At 47.6% G+C, this 18,318-nt stretch overlaps 1 protein-coding gene across 1 annotated transcript; it reads left to right on the top strand.

The window, feature by feature from the left end:
- Positions 1–4,481: 4,481 nt before the first annotated feature.
- CXCL12 (C-X-C motif chemokine ligand 12) lies at positions 4,482–15,695 on the top strand. The gene is made up of 4 exons (XM_007938636.1): positions 4,482–4,542; positions 8,482–8,599; positions 12,836–12,922; positions 15,602–15,695. Exons 1-4 carry the CDS (start codon positions 4,482–4,484, stop codon positions 15,693–15,695), a joined length of 360 nt encoding a protein of 119 aa, XP_007936827.1.
- The last annotated feature ends 2,623 nt before the right edge of the window (positions 15,696–18,318 follow it).

Below are 18,318 nucleotides of genomic sequence, written 5' to 3' on the forward strand. Positions count from 1 at the left end.
ATTGTTAGGTGGTATCGAGTCGACACGACAGAAGGAAACACTGCCCAGTCCTGTGCCATCCTCACAATCATTGCTATGTTTAAGTCCATTGTTGCAACCACTACGTCAATCCATCCCATTGAAGATCTTTCTCTTTTTCATTGGCACTCTGCTTTACCAAGCATGATGTCCTTCTCCAGGGACAGATCCCTCCTGATAACATGTCCAAAGCATGTGAGACGATGTTTCATCATCTTTACTTCTAAGGAGCATTCTGGCTGTACTTCATCCAAGAGAGATTTGTTAGTTTCTTTTGGCAGCCCATAGTATATTCACTATTCTTTGCCAACATCACAATTCAGAGAAATCAATTCTTCGAAAATAAAAACCACTGCCATTTAGTCCATTTTGACTCAGAGAGACCCAATAGGACAGAGTAAAACTGCCATGTAGCATTTCTAAGGCCATAAATCTCTACAGAAGCAGATTGCGTCAGATTTCTCCTGCAGAGCAGCTGGTGGGTTCGAACTGCCAACCATTTAGTTAGCAGCCAACTGTGTTAACCATCGCACAACCAGAGCTTCTAATTCTTTAGTCTTCTTTATTCATAGTACAGCTTTTGCCTGCTTATGGGGCAAATACCACAGCTTGGGTCAGGTACACCTTAGTCTTCAAAGTAACATCTTTGCTTTTTTTTTTTTTCTTTAAAGTTTGTCGTACTATGGTGATAAATAAATAAATATATATTATACACACACATATTTATATAAATGCATATATATGTATGTGCGTGTATGTATGTATTTATATAAATATATATATGTTTGTGTGTATATATGCACACATATATGTACACACACACACACACATACATGTATGTTGTGACCCTATCTAGGCACAACAGAACAAAACACTGCCTGGTCCTGCGCCAGCCTCACAATCCTTGCTATAACTGAGCCCATCATTGCAGGCACTGTGTCAGTCCATCTTGTTGAGGGCTTTTCCCTTTTTCTTTGCCCCTCAACTTTACCAAGCATGATATTCTTCTCCAGGGAATGGTGCCTTTTGACAACATGACCAAAGTAGGTAAGAAGAAGTCTGGCCATTCCTTTTTCAAGGAGCATTCTGGCTGCACTTCTTGCAGGACCGATTTGTTAGTTCTTCTGGCAGTCCATGGTAACTTTCAATATTCTTTGCCAACACCGCAACTCAAAAGCATCAACTCTTCTTCAGTCTTCCTTATTCATCGCCAGCTCTCACATGCATATGACGCTATTGAAAATACCATGGCTTGTGTTAGATACACCTTAGTCTTCAAAGAGACATCTTTGCTCTTCAGCACTTTCAAAGAGGTCTTTTGCAGCAGAATATATGTATCCTGTCTTCCTGCTTCAGCCCCCAGATTGTTGACCTGCACAGAGTTTTAAGTTCAAATTGCTTGTCAACTTTAAAATTCTGGAGATTTTACCAATACAAATCCTTGCCTATCCTATTTAAAATCCTCACCCCTCCTGCCCCTTCCCTCTGCTCCTTTTTCCTGTAGCATTTACTGATCTTCTACACATCATGTAAGTATGGATTTATGTTTAGTTCTCCACTAGAACATAAACTCCACGAGAGCGGAGGTTTTTTGTTTTCTTTACTGCAGGCTGAACCTGGCACCTCTAACTATTTTAATGAGTAACTTTTTAATGAATGAGGGAAGGAAGTAGGCAGTGATGGTTCTCAAACTAAACGTCTGTCCTGGGGCCCGCAAGGTTTGTCTGCTCCCTGGAGATCAAGCAGCCAGGAGGGCCAGACAGGCAGGAGGCCCAAGTTCCCTCCACCCTAGCCCTCCCTGATCTCTAGCTCACGTGAGGGTCTTCCAGACGCTCCCTTGCTCTGTGAGGGTAAAACTTATATCCTGGGTGGTACACGTTTTGCCGCAAAATGGAAGCAGTGAGAGGTTTTGATGTTTGCTTTGGCCGGACTTGCTCGCAGGGCTCCGCGCGGATCTGGCTGGGCTCTGGACTCCAGGGCGCGCCCCCACTTCCCTGGCTGCTGATTTATTGTGCAGGCCCCACAGCTTTTCTAGGCTCTGCAGCGATTCCCGCCAGACCAGCTATCCGCCGCTGGGACCTTAGGGCCGGGGCGACAGGCAGAGATCGCAAACTCCTCGCCTGGTGATAGCGCGGCCACCAGAGGGCGCCAGAGCTCAGCCACCACATCGGCATGAGTCCGTTGCAGGCCAGACTTCACCGGGTGGGAGATTACCTAGCCCTAGGAGCTCTTGGTAGCATAGTGGCTAAGGCACTTGACTGCTAACCAGAAGGCTGGCGATTCAAACCCACTAGCCACTCCTCGGAAGGAAGGTTGGGCAATCCTACTTCTGTAGTGATACTGCCTCAGAAACCGAAGGAGGGGTTGCTATGAGTCAGGATGGGACACCGTGGCAGAAAGTTTGTTTTTTTGGAGTGTTTTGAGAGACGCAAAGCAGAGACCCTTGAGTAATACATACAGGCTGTATTAAACATTAAACAGTTAGTTCTTTAAGAGCAAGGACCAAGTCAGTAAGTAGGGTTCCCAGCTGTGTGCCCATTTCCCAAGTGGGCTTGGCCCAGGATAACTGAATGAATGCCGTTCCTTGGGCAGTAAGAGGTTTTTGAAACACACGGATACAGAGACATACACACGCTTGCACACACACACACACAAGACCATCCTCACCCCATAGCCCCCAGCAGGAAGTCCTCACCCCTCTCAAAATCTCCCCTCCTTTGAGACTCCTCAGGATCTGGGAGCTCACCACCGATCCCTGAGGCCCTCAACACAAATGAATGGACATAGGAACAGAATTCTCTCTACTAGCCACACGGAAAGGGCAAGAAGGAGTGATTGGCGTGGCCTGTGGTCACGAAAGCGCATAGGACTCTTGCTCCACCTCGGGTCTCCAGGCTGCTTGCCTGTGCCGCAGCTTCCGCCTGGTTTGTGTCGCAGGTGGGGCACAGCGCCCTGCTGGGAGGGCTGACGCATGCGAGGCTTCCCAGCTGAGCTGTCTGGATAGCACCCAGGAAGCTCTGTCTGTGCGGCCCTTTGGCCTAACAAGGCCACCACCAGGAGCTGAGCTCAGGAGGAGGGTATTCTGATCTCTTAGATTTGGGTCACTCTGGGCATTCAATCAGTAGAGGGAGAAAATGTTGAAGTTTAAAAAATTATTTTTGGCTTCTGTGTATTGAGTACTAACCATGTGTCAAATAATAGCTGAGCACTTTGACCAAGGATCTTATTCAATTCCTCCAGTTCCACTCCGCAGGCTGGAAACTGTGATTAGTCCACCTCACAGGTGAGAGAGCAGAGGTACAAAGGGCTAAGCAAATTCTCGTTTCCTGTGGGCCTCTGCGTCGAACCTCTCTGTTTCCTTTCAGTAGCAAGAAGCCCTATTTTAGAGCCCCAGTTTGACAGGTGAGGAAACTGAGCTTCGGCTAATAGGTAATGGTGTTAGTTTGAAATCAGAGTAGCTCTGACTGTAAAGACAATCTCATTCAATCACGCAGAATTTTTAGGGCTGCAGAGCAGTGACCTCCTGCACCTAGAAAACAGGCCACTCTTGACTGCCGTAGGACACAGCGGCACAGTCAGTCTTCACCCCTGGGTCTTACTTCTTTTTCATTGTTCCTCATTCTTCCCCGCCGCCAAAAGAACAGGGCTCAAAACTCGCCTCTGGGTTCAGTCTCCTTCTGCTTACCAAAGCCAGAACTCATTGCCTTGAGTTGTTCCAACTTATACGATCCTATAGCACAGAGTAGAACTGCCTCATAGGATTTCTAAGGCTGTAATCTTTACGGGAAGGAACCCTAGTGGAGCAGTGGTTAAAGCTCCGGCTGCTAACCGAAAGATAGGCACTTGGAACCCACCAACTGTTCTACTGGAGAAAGATGATGTGGCATTATATTTCCGTAAGGATTTACAGCCTTGGAAACTCTATGGGGGTCGCTAGAGTCGGAATCCACTCAACTTCAGCGTGTTTAATCTTTACCGGCAGATTGCTACACCTTTCTTCCAAAAAGCAACTACTGGGTTCCCACTGCCGACCTCTGAATTAGTAGCCAAGCGCTTTACCACTGGGACCCCAGGGTGCCTTTCTCCATCTGCATAAGGAGGATAGTAACCCGCCCTTCGGTCCAAACCCAGCCTCTGTGAGCAGTGGGGAGTCTCTCGGCAGGACAGGCTAGCGGTGCATGGCCCAGCGGGGCTTGAGAAGGTCAAAGGCCGATGCGCTGAGAGGCCCCTGGTGCACTACAGGCGCGGAGGCGGTGCCGGGGGACGAGCGTCCCACTCCTGGCAGCGGTCAGTAGTCGGCTCCAGGCCCGCCCCTTAACGCGCGCTCCGCCCCGACCACTCCGCCCCGCTCTCGGCTCTAAAGTGCCTGGCGCGCTGCTCCAGTTACCGCACTTTCACTCTCGGTCCTCTAGCGCACACCGGGTCCTATCCAGTCGGTCCGCTGCCCGTCCGCTGCCGGTGACATGGACGCCAAGGCTGTCGCCGTACTGGCCCTCGTGCTGGCCGCGCTCTGCCTCAGTGAGGGTGAGTGAATTCGGCAGCGAACACGCGACAAGGCGCCCGACCGGGGTTCTGTGCGGACGCTGCTCTCTCTGTCCGCTCTCGCCTCCCCGCCGCCGAGGCGCACCCATTGCGCCGCTTTGCGAAAGTTGGAGGCAGTCCAATTCCACCAGCGTGCTCTGTCCCGAGCCGAGTCTAAAGCTGCACGCTTCTCCTGCCTGCGGGCGCCTAGGGTTTGCGCTCCGCAACGGGGCACAGGTCCCGGGGAGGCCGCCGGACCTTGGGTGCGGTGCATAGCGAGGATGGGCAAAAGCACTAGGCCCAGAGCGCGCAGAGGGGCTGGGGTTAGGGAGCCGCGTCGGAACCGCGGACCGCAGGAGTCTGTCGCTACGTTCCCAGCTAGTAACTTCCCGCGGCGGGCCACGTTTCATGCAGCGATGAGCTCGGAGGCCGTGTTGCGCAGGGTACAGGAGATGAGATCGGGTGATGGATGGGGAAGAGAGAGTTTTGCAAAGCCCAGCTCGCCGGGTGCCGTGCTGGTTGTGGCAACGGGGTAGGTATGAACTGGGCAGCATCCTCTCCATGCAAGGCCAGTCTTTTCTGTCCTGAACCAGCGTGGGGCTCCAGGCCTGGCGCGAACGGGCTGCGCGGCCAGCTGCTGGGCTTGCGCAACCCACCCGCCTGCGCTTCTGCACAGCAGCGCAGTCTAGCTCATTGCCTCCACTCCTCCTCCTGGCCTTCCTGGGGTCACCGAAAGGGTCCCAGCGGCTATTGGAGCCGTGCACGCCCAACCCTAGCCCCCAAACACACCTGCAAACTGGTGCCTTTGTCACCGGGCTGAGCGCTGTCTGCGTACTGAGCTCTGCAGCAAAGTTCAGTCGCCACGGCCTTGGTTGGACCAGTGGGAATGGTGGTATCTCGTTTCATTCGGAGAGGGAGAAGTCTTTCTTTTCCTTTTTTTGTTAACGCTGAAGAGAAACTCATTGCCCTTATCACTGGACACCGCTGCTGCAAACTAAAATAAACTGTTGCCTCTGAACCACAAACAAAATGCAGTCCATCAGGCCCTTTCTTGGCTGCAAAGTTTCCAAACATGCGCAAAGGATTGAAAGACATCCGAAGTCCTCTAGGTGCAGCCGCCTTCTGTGGAGGCCCGAAACGCGCCCGGAGCGGAGCGCTAGCTGGTCTTGAGCTGCAGACCCGGCCCCTTAGTCCTCGCAGGCCGCGGACTGGCAGCAGGTGTTCCCTACAAGTGCGCGAAGGGGCTAGGCAGGCGGGACTGCGCTGACCCCGGGTGGCGCCTGACCGCCTGGCGAGGATTCGCTAAATGTGTGGCAAATTGTTGATCAGAGCTGCAGAGGGACCAGAATTGAAGGTGATAGAATTCTTCCAGTAGCTGAAAAGTATTCCAGGCTGCGGTTTCAGCCTTCACACTAACACCCTTCCCATCCCTGAAGGAGGTGAAGTGCTCTGGTGTGGGCGTTAACAATTGAGGGGTTTGGCAGGGGTAACTGCAGCAGCACATTCTGGACAGATGGTGCCCCCTGCAAGTAGGGTTCTCTTTGGATGCAGCTGCCAGAAAGTGACTGGCAAAGGGTTATCTAGAGGGCCTGGTACCTGGAAGAGGTGCAGTCCTGGGCCACAGCAGTGTCCCAGAGAAAGTTATAGGACAGTCCCTTCCTCACAAACCAACTTTGTGGACTCAGCCTGCCTTCACTTGCTTGCGTTTTTTATGTATGTTATTATCTTCCTGAGCCCTTGTGCCCTGTACCTCTATGGCCAATCGCTATACCCCAAAGCCATCCTGCAGACTTGGGCTAGCCATCCTGCCCTCCCCCCATTGTTTGATCTGGCCAAGCAGCTGGGCCCCTGGGTACCTTGGGCTTTCCAAGGTTAAACTCAAGGGTCAGCCACATTCCCAGGCCTGGCTGGAGGGAGCTCTGTCTCTAGGTGAGAGTAGGCAGCTATCTGGGAACTGCTCTGTGAACCAGGCTGCTAGGTCCCAAATTGGGGTAGGAGACAAGATCACATCCAGTCAGGCATCTTGACACTACACCAAGTTACATCCAAAACATTTGGAAAAGTCAGTGATACTGACTAAAAGCTGGAGGAAAGGACACCAGGGGGACACAGAAGCAAGTTTTCTTAATTAAGAGCACCTAGGTGCTCTGTCTCTTTAAAAAAAAGAGTTGAAATTGTCCCACTTGTTAAGGGGAACAAATAGGTCCTGGGAGCAGGAATACAAATTGCCTTCAAAGGAAATGGATAATCCCTGGGGTGGCAGGGAGAGAAAGTGCAAAACCTGTTTGGAGCTGGAAATGAGCTCTGATTTCTAGCCTGATCTCAGACAGTTTTTTCCTGAACCCCAGACAGTAGCAGCCTCCATCACTGGGAATATTCAGGTTGCTCTATGGTTGGGACCCTTCCTGCCTCACCAATGGTTCCTGGCCAGCTCCAGCTTCAGGAGGATCTATTCAAAACAGGGAAACCCTGGGGCAAAACAGTCACACAGAGGGGAGACTTGGCGGGAAGACTCCCAGCCAGCAATGGGGGTCGCTTTCCCAGGTGATCTGGTTACACTGTAGTACTGACCTCCCCTTCAGAGCCCCTGGTGCAGTTGCTAGAAGCCTGGCCCCAGTGGTGACTTGCTGGAGTTAGATCAGGTGTAAAGCAGCCCTCAGGCTCCCCAGCCAGGGCTCACTGAGCTCATGGAAAAGGGCTTTCTCCCTCTTGGTTTTCATGGTAGTAGCTTTGTTTGACCCTGAAGAGCAGAGTGGTCTGCTTTTCCCTTGAATTGGGGGCTAAATGTGATTCTCTTCCTAGTGCATGGCATCCATCACAGAATTAGATTAGCCTTTAGAAAAAGATAAGCCCTTCAATCCCAAGGAGTTGAGTGGCTCCCCAGCTTTCTTCTCAAAGGTGCAGAACTTTAGAACTACCCTAGCTAGGACTCTGGGAGCTCTGAACAGACAGGTTTTTTTTTTTTTTTTTTTTTCCCCTTCCTAAATCTCTGAACTAAATATTCTTAGAAGCCTGTTTAATCCTTGGTTAAAGGATCCACAGATTCAAATAATTTGAGGTACTAAGCAAGGTTTGGATAAAATCTGCAAAGAAAAAAAAAAAAAAAAGAAAGAAAGAAACATCCTGCAAAATCCTAGCCCCCAGGGCTTGCAATTTTAGACTCAGAAGGTGAGTGGTGGGTATTGTAGGAACCGCTTGCTAATTTACACTAATGAGTGTCAATTATGGCATTTTGCAAATTGGTGAATTGGCAAACAAAGAATTTAATAAAATCCAGGAGGCGGCAGGCAGCATCCCTTGACAGGCAAAGAAAGCCACAGTTGGCTGCAGCCTGACTTATCTCCTGTCTTTGAGGAAGTACTAAGGAGCTTGCCTTCTGAGGATGTCCAGGTAAGAAGGTTTAGGGAGAAAGGTGGAAGGAAAGACTGCAGGTGGGGGAGGGCAGCATTCCTAGGAGCTGCAGTGCATCCTGGGGTGAAGTTATTCAGCAAGAGGGAGAGAGAAAAGGGTGAGAGACTGAACGGCGCCTAACCCTTCTTCCCACCTTCCCTTTTCTGAGTAAGCATCTTTCTCACTTGGTCTTTGAAGAAAGGCTGACTGAAATCGGTGTCTGCTATAATTACTGCTTTTATTTTGAGTTACCTGAGAAAGTGACTTCTTACTTTAATCTCCCAACTCATCTAGTATCCACCTCTCCACAGGTACTTTTGTCCCTTTGTTCTTATAAGTGGAGTCTCACCCCTAAATACAGCTGCCATAGGAGATGGTCTTTCCAAGAACACACCTGTAAGTCATTCCATTGCTTTTGGGCCTTAATCCGACAGCCCTTCCCCCCTTCTCTCTCATTCTGTCGTCTTATCCTCTGGCTGCAGAACCAGACCTGTGTGAATCCTCAAGGCTTGGCAGAATAAGAAGTTGCCTTATTTTTGTGACCTCTTTTAGGGAAACCCGTCAGCCTGAGCTACAGATGTCCATGCCGTTTCTTTGAGAGCCACGTTGCCAGGGCCAACGTCAAGCATCTCAAAATCCTCAACACTCCAAACTGTGTCCTTCAGATCGTGTAAGTCTTTTATTTATTTTATTTGTTGTGTATTGTGAAAACATAAACAACAAAACCTTCACCCGATTCAACAATTTCTACCTATACAACTCAATAACATTGGTTATGTTCCTCAAGTTGTGCAACCATTCTTGTTAACCTTTTTCAAATTATTCAGTGCTCCCTAGGCAAAACTCCCCCTTCCTCCTTTGCTCCCACCCCTGGTAACCACTAGTGATCTTTGGTTTCTATATATTTGTTTATTTCATGTAAGTGAGATTACATAGTATTTGTCCTTTTGTGATGGACTAATTTTGCTCAGCATAACGTTTTCAATGGTTATCCATGTTTTGCCTGTATCAGTATATTTCTCTTCATAGTTGAGTAATATAGATTGGGTATGTCTTGAAATCATCCTTGAGAGATATGGCACTTAATGGGCATATTATCACCTAGCTCTTAGAGCTGTTAAAGGTGTAGAAGTGATATAGGCCTATTGGCCAACCTTGAACTTTGCATAATTAAAACCAAAAGCCAAAGTAGCTGCCTTCAAGTTGATTCTGATTCATCAGTGACCCCTTGTATTTTAGAGTAGAATCATGCTCCATAGGGTTTTCAGTGACTCATTTTAGAAGTAGATTGCCAGGCCTTTCTCTCAAGGTGCCTCTGAGTAGATGTGAACTGCCAATGTCTTGATTAGTAGCCAAACACTTAACCATCTGGGGACTTCTTGGCATATTTAGAGGCAGCTATTTCTAACAGGAGCTCTGCTGGTGCAGTGCCTGAGCCATTAGACTACTAACCAGAAGGTTGGTGATTCTAACCCATCAGCTGCTCCATGAAGGAAGATGGAGCAATCTACTTCTGGAAAGATTTACCACCTTGGAAACCCAATGGGGGTCGCTATGAGTTGGAATCAACTCGATGACAGTGAGTTTGATTCTTTTTTGTTGTTGTTTTTATCACTACCAGGACTTGGCAGCATCTTGCTCCATTGTGCATGAGGTTACTATGAGTTGGGGGCCAACTGGACAGCAGCTAACAACAACAGCAAAATTACTACCATGAGTACTTACAAGAGTTTCAAAAGACGTCCTTGCCCTTGGCAACCTACCACACTCACAGCAGTCATTGTCTTCCTTCTTCTCAAAGCTTCTTCCCTCTAGCACAGTGTAGTAGCACAATTGGATACCTCTGTACTAGAGAAAGCATGGATTTCTCCAAGGCTTCTACCAAAGTCCATTACATAAGCCAAACTTTGGCTGTTGTTGTTGTTGTTATGTGCCGTCGAGTCGGCCCCGACTCATAGCGACCCCTCCTTGGGTTTCCGAGGCAGTATCACTACGGAAGTAGGATTGCCCAACCTTCCTTCCGAGGAGTGGCTGGTGGGTTTGAACCGCCAACCTTCTGGTTAGCAGTCAAGTGCTTTAGCTACTATGCTACCAGAGCTCCCAAACTTTGGCTAGTGATGCTTATATCTTCCCTGCCTGTTTCAGGCCTTGGTGATTGTAAATTAGGACTTTCGAATCAGGTCAGTCATAGCCAGTGAAACAAAACTGGATAGACCCAAATTTTTTTAAATTTGATTGAAGTAGAATCATAGCCAGAATGAAAAAAAAATTACGGGCCGAAACTCTGTAATGGAAGACTTGGAAGAGGCATAGAGAACGCTTTCCAGAGCCTGATGCAGGAGATTAAATTATTGCCAGGACTGTGGAGTGACACATGTTCAAAGCAGCATGTGAACTGCCATCCTTGAGCAGGGCACCATAGTTTCTGACTCTGCCAGTCAAGAGATTTGCTTGCTGTACAACACACATGCTGCCCTTGTTTTCTAAGAGGGAGATTAAGTTTCTAGCAGGGCTTTGACCCCTAATTTTTCTAATTCCCATTACTGTTCTGGTTCACCCACATTTAACAAATTCAGCTCAATTCCACTTTTACTTCGTTGGCCATGACTAAACTGGGAAGAACTAGTTCAATGCCCTATTCTAAATTAATTCTTTCTGACATAACAAAAAAGAGCTCTGGTAGTACAATGGTTAAAGCATTGGCCTGCTAATCCACAGTTTGAAACCACTAGCAGCTCCATGGGAGAAAAATGAGGCTGTCTGCTTCTGTAAAGATTTATAGCCTCAGAAACCCTAAGGGGAAGCTCTAATCTTTCCTATAGGGCCACTATAAGTCCATGGCAGTGGGTTTAGTTTTCTTTTGGATGTAACAACAACTTACAATGTCTAAATTCAGTTATCTTTGACCATTTGGTGAAACCTTAACATTTTCAACTCACTTAACCACATATTTTCAAGCGCAACACATGACTTTTTAATTTTTTACTGGTATGGATGGTAACATTTTTTACTGGTATGCATGGTAACCTTTGACTTTCATTTGTGTGGGAAACAAAATGGATCAAAATCACACATAGATGAAGAACACAGCACCTAGTTTGGGGCACAGGATGCTATGAGAGAGGCAGGAAGAAAGCCACATGTGGTTGCTCAGCTGTGTGACCTCTGTACATGTGTGTGCACAGACATGGCACATAACAAACAACATACATGTGTCGAGACAAAGACGAAGGCTGAGGGCCCTGTGTCTGTTGGGGATGGGGAGTATCTCCATTCTGAAGAGCCCTAGCACTCAGAATGGGCTAAGGAATTAGTAGACAATAGGAAAGCTGCAGCTTTCGGATCACGCTCAGCACACCACCAACTCTTTTGATTTGACTTTCCATGACTTTTTTATTTTCTGACCTTTGCTTCCTTGCATGTGTTTATCATCTATAGTATGTCTTAGGGCATTCAAAGTTGAATATTTCTTCGCTTACTTTGCTTACAATAAAATATCAGATCTCTTGGGAGAGGCATGTTTTTCAGATATTGGCATTAACCAACATCAGTGGGCTTCACAGTATAGATTACGCTAGTTCATGTGTTTGGAAATGTAGTGGGAAGTTTAAGAAGGAAAACAAAATTCTGAGATCCAGGCAAGCACATAATTAATAAACAGTGTAACCCGTATGTAAACACAGACCCACCTGCACAGCCTCACCCATTACTGAGGAGGCATTTTGGAGGATGCTCGATGTTCCTGAGCCCTTGTGCTGGGGCTTATTTACCTTCACACCTTTAGGGGTTGGGCAGCGATACCCTTGGGCTGCTGGAATTTACCTGGTACCCAGGAATTGTGAGCTAAGAATTTATGGAGAGGGACTGAGAAAGAGAAGTGGAGGTTCTCCCTGGGAGTTTTCATGTGGGAAGGCTGTGAGTGGAGGTGAGGAGTGAAAGGAAGGTGGAGTCTGGACTTTAAAAGCAAATGAGACTATGAAACATTTAATGAACTTGTAAAATCTCTCAGGAAACCATCTCTGGCAAGCTCACCTACACTGTCACTCCCACCTACACTGCCACTGTTCCCACCTGTCCTGACTGCCACTCCTCATCTGCATTGTTACCCCCACTGTACTGTCACCCCCAGCTGTCCTTTCACTCCCCCACTTGCACTGTTATCACCCACTTATGCTGTCATTTCCCTACTGTATGTCACTGTACCCACCTGACTGTACCGTCATCTACACAGTTATCTCCATCGACATGGTCGCATGCCCACCTACCCTGTCCCTCCCCCACCTCCATGATCAGCTCCTAACTGCACTGTCACCTCCATCTGCACTGTCTCTTCCACTCATACTGTCACAGTCCTTAGGCTATTACAGTACTGCCTTGCAAATTGCCTGCCTCCCAGACTACTCATAAGCCTGTCTTCTATGTATCATCAAGATGATCTGTCAAAATAAAAATCTGCATCTGTCACTTTCTGGTTTAAAACCCTCAAAAGTTTCCATAATCTTCCAGATTAAGTTTCTGCTCCTTCATGAGGTCCACAAGGCCCCTTAGCAACTGAACACACTCTGTGAGCATCTTGTTTCCCACCTCTCCACAATGTCTTTACACCTTGTGCATCTTCTCTTTCCCTTTACTTGTCAAACTCCTATTCTTTCTTGAAGGACTAACTCAAATGTTCCCTTACATGAATTCTCCCTGGACTCCCCTGTAAGGATTTTTTTTCCCCCATTGCTCTGCAGTGGGCCCTACCATGCTGTTAGTGTTGTGGCTTTCTAGTAGATCCCGAGTTCTTCCGGAACCAGGACCTACAATGTGGATCCTGAAATGCATGCTGACTGAGCAGAGGCACAAGTTGTAGCCTTGCCTTTATCTGTTCATCTGTTCACTGTTGCCTCTTCTGTTTTGGCAGGGCAAGGCTGAAGAACAACAACAGACAAGTATGCATCGATCCAAAATTAAAGTGGATTCAGGAATATCTGGAGAAAGCTTTAAACAAGTAAGCACAAGAACCAAAAAGGACTTTCCACTAGATCCACTTGAGGAGAGCTAAAACTGTATAAGGAACAAAAGGGCAAAGGTGTGGAGGGAGGAAGGCCTGAATCGTTAAGGACCAGGTGTACATATGGGATAAAGTATTGACCTGGTCACAAGCTTATAGTTTGCCCAGTATATAAACACCTGAATTTATAGTGTATGGTACGATATTGCAGCTTATCTCCATCCATGTCCCGCCCTCTTATACATTGGACCTTTTTAACTGGGGTTTTTCTAAGACTTTGTATTACCCAAACAACATTTCCCATCAGTCAGCTCTCTCATGATCACCATCATTATCATCATCATTTTTTAAAAAAAGCAATTACTTCAAAATCTGTTTTGGAGCTTCTCCTCTTCGTACCTGGAGAGTCTGTGAGCACAGTCATATGATAGTCAAGGGTGATGGTCAAGGGTGCTCAAAAAAGTGTCCTTCCTCTGGACACTTAGGGCTGGAGAAAGACTGGCTGGTTCCTGCAGGGGGCACCCCTCCTGAAATTGCTACCCTGTAACCAGATACTCATTCCTGGGCAAAACCACCAGCCTCACTCTTTTGTCAAGTTCAGTGACTGTACTGTGGCTCTGCTGCAGAAACTTCCAACATTGGGGACTGTGCTCAGAGAACCTCTACGGGTCATCCCCTTACCTCCCCCTGCCCCCAAGAGCATGCTTTCATCCTGCTTCTGCTTCTTATTTCTGTAGCCTGATCAACTGCCGCACTGGTGGGAAGGAGGGACATCATGGATCTTGCCCATGGTCTCTCTCCTTCCTTTGTCTGCCCCAACTCCTTGGGCCCTCTGTGAAATCTTTCTCAAGCTTCCTCTAGAATGGAACTGGCCTCTCCTTGGGGATGTGAGATCATGTCCCTGCTTTTCTAGAAAAGAAGAGTCTTGACAGAATCAAATGCAATTTTAAATTTGAGAGCCTACTTTGAGGAATTTGGTTTCTGTGATTGCCTTTCATAGAAGCCGATGTATTCCATGGAGGAACTCTGAGGTTTCTAAAATCAGAAGTGAAATAACAATAATAAATAATAAATAATAATAAATGTACCAGCGCCTTGCTACTATTCCCTCTTCCTGTAGCTACAACAGGAGTTTCAGGTTCCAGTCAGAAATGCTGGCAAGATGAAATCTGCATGTGTAAATGGAATCCACAGATGGTCCTAGTGGTATTTGTAACTTTTTGGAAGGCATTTTTTTTAAAATATATATTTTCGTGCACATTTTTTTTGTTGTTGTTTCTTTAGAAAACAAATGTACTTCAGAATATATTTATAGCCAAGCAATTCATATATTTGACGTGGAGCCATACGAATGTCAGTAGGTTAAATTTCTCTATTATCTGAAACTACTGGCAATTTGTAAAGAAATATATATTATATATAAATGTGAATGCAGCTTTTTAATGTTAGCCACAGTGTATTTTTTCACTTGTACTAAAATTGTATCCAATGTGACCTTATATACACTAGCAATAAAATGCTAATTGTTTCCTGGTATAAACCACCTACTGTATGTGGGAATTTATTTACCTCCCGTGAACTTTATTAGTTCGTAGAAATGGAGCTCATACACATTTCTGAAGTTTATAAAAATAAGCTGACCTGCCAATCAGGTGCCTTACGTCACTTTGGCCGAGCCTGGGTTTGAGTGACAGGACAGGGCTTTTCTGATGAGCAGATTAGATCTTTTGCTCAAGGTTTTGTGTCTCCTCCCACCCTAATGGACCTGGCAGTGCTGGTTTTCTGAAAATTAATATTTGACCCACTAATTCCTCTCCCCCTTCTTTCTCCTTGGTTCTCCTAACATCCCCATGTAATCCCCAGGAACTCAACCCTAGTAATATCCAGCTTTCACATTTTCCCATGTAAAAATCTGATGACTCCAGCCCATGGTTAATGTCTAGCTTTCATAGGAGCAGGTGGCCTCACCCCATAAATCATTAAATGCAATTCATCTTGAATCATTTTAATGTGACAGTCATGAGCCAGTTGCTGTAATAAAATTCTGCTAACCAGCTCTCCCCCTTGCTCTCCAGAACAATCCCAGTCATTCCCAGGAGGTGGCCATGCAGTCATCCAGAAAGGAGAGGGTGGGATCAGGTTGTCATCTTGCTCCTCTCCTGGCTGGCTGGCTGGCTCAACCTCAGGTCTCCAACCTCTAACGCTTTCTTGAATTTCCAATGGGGAGATTTTTTTAGATAAAGAAGAGAGTTCAGCTCTGTATTAAGAAGACTGGCTCTTTGGAAGGAAACCCAGCTTAACAAGAGCATGGGTGGGATGGAAGAGAAGGCCACGCCCAGGCCTACCCTGGCCATCTCTTCTGCACTGTTTTAAATATGAATCCCTTGCCTCTTTTGGGAGCTGCAGGACATGGCAGGAACCAGATGAGATGGGTGAACTGGCTATTTCTATAACCAGTTCATGGGTGTTATGAACACCCACTTAATATTTTTTGAGTTGGAGAAAATTTCTAATTTTCTTGAATGAATTACTATTATATCATGTCTAGGGGCCTCCAGGCCTGAGACTGAAGACAAGAGTTAAACTTATGTGTGAGTCAGTGTTAAACCTTGTGCAGACTGAGAGGAACTCATGTTTATTTCAACATTATTAATGGTTCTACTAATTTTATCTAAGGGGGCGCAGAGAAGAAAAAGTGGGGAGAAAAGAAAAGATAGGAAAAAAGAAGCGACAGAAGAAGAGAAAGGCTGCTCAGAAAAGGAAAAACTAGTTATCTACCACCTCGAGATGGACTGCAGTGCACATTGCCTTTGTCTCTCCTGGCGCTTTATAAATTGGCTTTAACCCTCCTTCCCCAGCAACCTGCCTGGCTCTTGTGGCAGGAGCTCAGACTTCCATGGTGGGAGCAGTGCTTTGGCACTCTCATGGCTGCCCCAGCTGGTATACTTAGGTGCTTTCTAAGGCCTTTCTTGGTCTGCTAAATTATGAAGAAAGTAGTTATGCAGAGACGAGATTGAGATCTGTGATGTGGGAGCTGCGGCTCATGACTGTCTAGAGTGGCCCGGTGTTTCCAGAACACACTGGTCTGTTCTCCACTCCCTCTCTGAGCAGGCTGCATGCTGGAGCTCACACAGCACCAGCCACCTGCAGTTTGCATTCTAGGCCCAGATCAGCTTGCCAGCAGAGGTGGCCTCATACCCGCTCACTCCTCTTAGCTGGCACACCTGTCACGGCTTTTAGAGGCAGAGTGGTGGTGGTGCTATTTGTAGACATATGTACTCTACCCTTAACACATGGCCTTAGCTTTCCCAGTACCTGTGGCCTGGCTCCCCTCACTTTGCTGCCACTTACAGGGCAGAAGAACTTCAGCCCTCCTACCCTGGAGCTGTGTGGGAGCAGCTCCACCTCCCAGCATGGGCTTGACTATGTGGGAGTCAGTGCCACGTGAGCAGGATTGAGCCCTGAGTGTGCAGAGCGCAGATATTGACATGCTTCTCAGGGAGCCTCTCCTTTGGGCAATTATTACAGATTCTTTAAAATGGGAGACTATGCAGTGGTCTCTAGACACAGCTGCTTCAGTCTTCACTCCTCAGTCATGACAAACAGCTACTTAAAGTGAATGTGGTTTAAGTTCTAGAACTTGCCTCTGCCCCTACAGATTTATGCTTGAGAGGGGTGTCTTGCCAAGCTTCTCTGAATTGTGAGGCAGTCCCTGGACTGGAAGGTGGGAGCGAAATAGGTGGGAGAGTGAGAGAGGCCTCAACTCCAGCTGTGCTTTGAAAAAGGACCCCTTGAATTTCTTGACTCACCCCCTCAAGGACACAGTCATCCTCCAAGCCCCTGGTCATAATTGTGCTAAATGGTTGAAAAGATGAAGTGGTTGGAGGACAGAGTGGAGGGATTTCGAGAGCAGAAAACCCCAGAGTTACTGGCTTGTGATTTGGGTCCTGGAGTGCTCGTCATCCCCTCCTGCTCTGTGCGCACTTGTGTGGCTACAGCATTAGCCACTTAGAGCCATTCCTGTTTTTCACTGGAAAAGTACCCAGAGAAGGCACTGTAGCCACAGAGAGACATTTGTTCCCACTGCCATCTCTTAACTGGATGGCTCTCCAACCTCTGCCTCCCTTATCAGCTCTGTGGAAGCCAGTTGGACCCCTGGGCATGGAGAGGTGCCCAGCTCTGCAGGCACTCCTTCCCTCCTCCACCCCAAAGGCTGCCCCACCAGTTCCTGTGGAAGACAGCGGAAGTTCTGGCACATGGGCCTTTTGCTGGTGTAGCCCTCCTCTTACAGAAGAACCTGGGGAAGGGTCACACTCATGTGCCCCAGCCACTCTCAGTTCTTGCTTAACACAACCCATTCATTCTTCAGAAGGCACAAGCAGCACTGCTCTGTGCCTAGAATGGGGTGGCTGGTCTATCATGGGAGCATCATGTTGAGCTGTTTGCTTTCTAGCAATAGTGGGTGAGCTAAGTCTGCCCTGAGGTGGCAAAATGGCCTTTCATTTATGCCCCTGGGAGATACCACCTTCTTCCCATCCCAACTGCAAGGACTAAAAGTGTTCCCTGGGTGAAGAAATGCAGTGAAGCTCCCATCCTATTCAAACATGACTCCCCTGGTTCTGGCCAGCCTCTTGGGGCCTCACTAACCTTGCCAAGTGGGATATGAGTCTTAAGAACTGGTGGTGGCCTCAGCCCCCACCACATTGACTAGGGTTGCCATAAAGGGGCCAGAATGCGGTTCTGTGGTGGGGAAGAAACCTGAATGTGCTGTCCAATGCAGGATGGAAAGCAATGCTGTCATGGGGCTCTGTGGGATCTCCCATTCCTCCAGAGCAGTGGTACCTGGCTAGCCCATTTGGTGAGGCTTGGTGGCAGCCACTAACATCATCTAGAAGGTGACTGTGGGTTTTCTCGGTGGGAAGCAGTTTGAAGTATCTCTTTTATGGGCGGGCTTTCTGGAGGACCAGCTCACGGGGCTGAACAGACCAGGCTCTGGGACGCAGGACTGCCCAGGATGGAAGCCCAGCAGCTAACTGGCCTCCTGGCTCAGTGTAAGTATGGGTTTCCATGCCACTCTCATTCCCTCAGGCTGAGAATATTGTCACCCCTAAAAAAAAAAAAAAAAGCACTGTATATTGTTGAAGTCATTGTGTCCCTGCCTTGTTATTTGGTATAACATGTCCCCATGCTATCTTTGTGCCATTGTTTGCAGCCCACTCCCCATGCTTGCTCTGTCCACGTCTTTGCCTTTCCTGACTTTTGTTCCATTCTCTCTGCCTTCGCCATGGCTGTCTCTTTCAATAGCCCTCCCACTCTGTTCAGGGCCTCTGAAGGGAGACACATGGCAAGTGATTTTGAAGTACTGTAATGATTGGGGTCCCATATGGCTTCTT

The sequence above is a fragment of the Orycteropus afer genome, unplaced genomic scaffold (genome assembly GCF_000298275.1).
Source record: "Orycteropus afer afer isolate SDZICR_OR568_19922 unplaced genomic scaffold, OryAfe1.0 scaffold00052, whole genome shotgun sequence".
NCBI lineage: Eukaryota > Metazoa > Chordata > Mammalia > Tubulidentata > Orycteropodidae > Orycteropus > Orycteropus afer.

Bases quoted from the DNA above. Each gene is read 5' to 3' on its own strand.
- CXCL12 (XM_007938636.1), top strand. From the start codon at position 4,482: ATGGACGCCAAGGCTGTCGCCGTACTGGCCCTCGTGCTGGCCGCGCTC. The intron at 4,543-8,481 runs GTGAGTGAATTC...GACCTCTTTTAG, and splicing joins CGCGCTCTGCCTCAGTGAGG to GGAAACCCGTCAGCCTGAGC. The intron at 12,923-15,601 runs GTAAGCACAAGA...ATTTTATCTAAG, and splicing joins CTGGAGAAAGCTTTAAACAA to GGGGCGCAGAGAAGAAAAAG.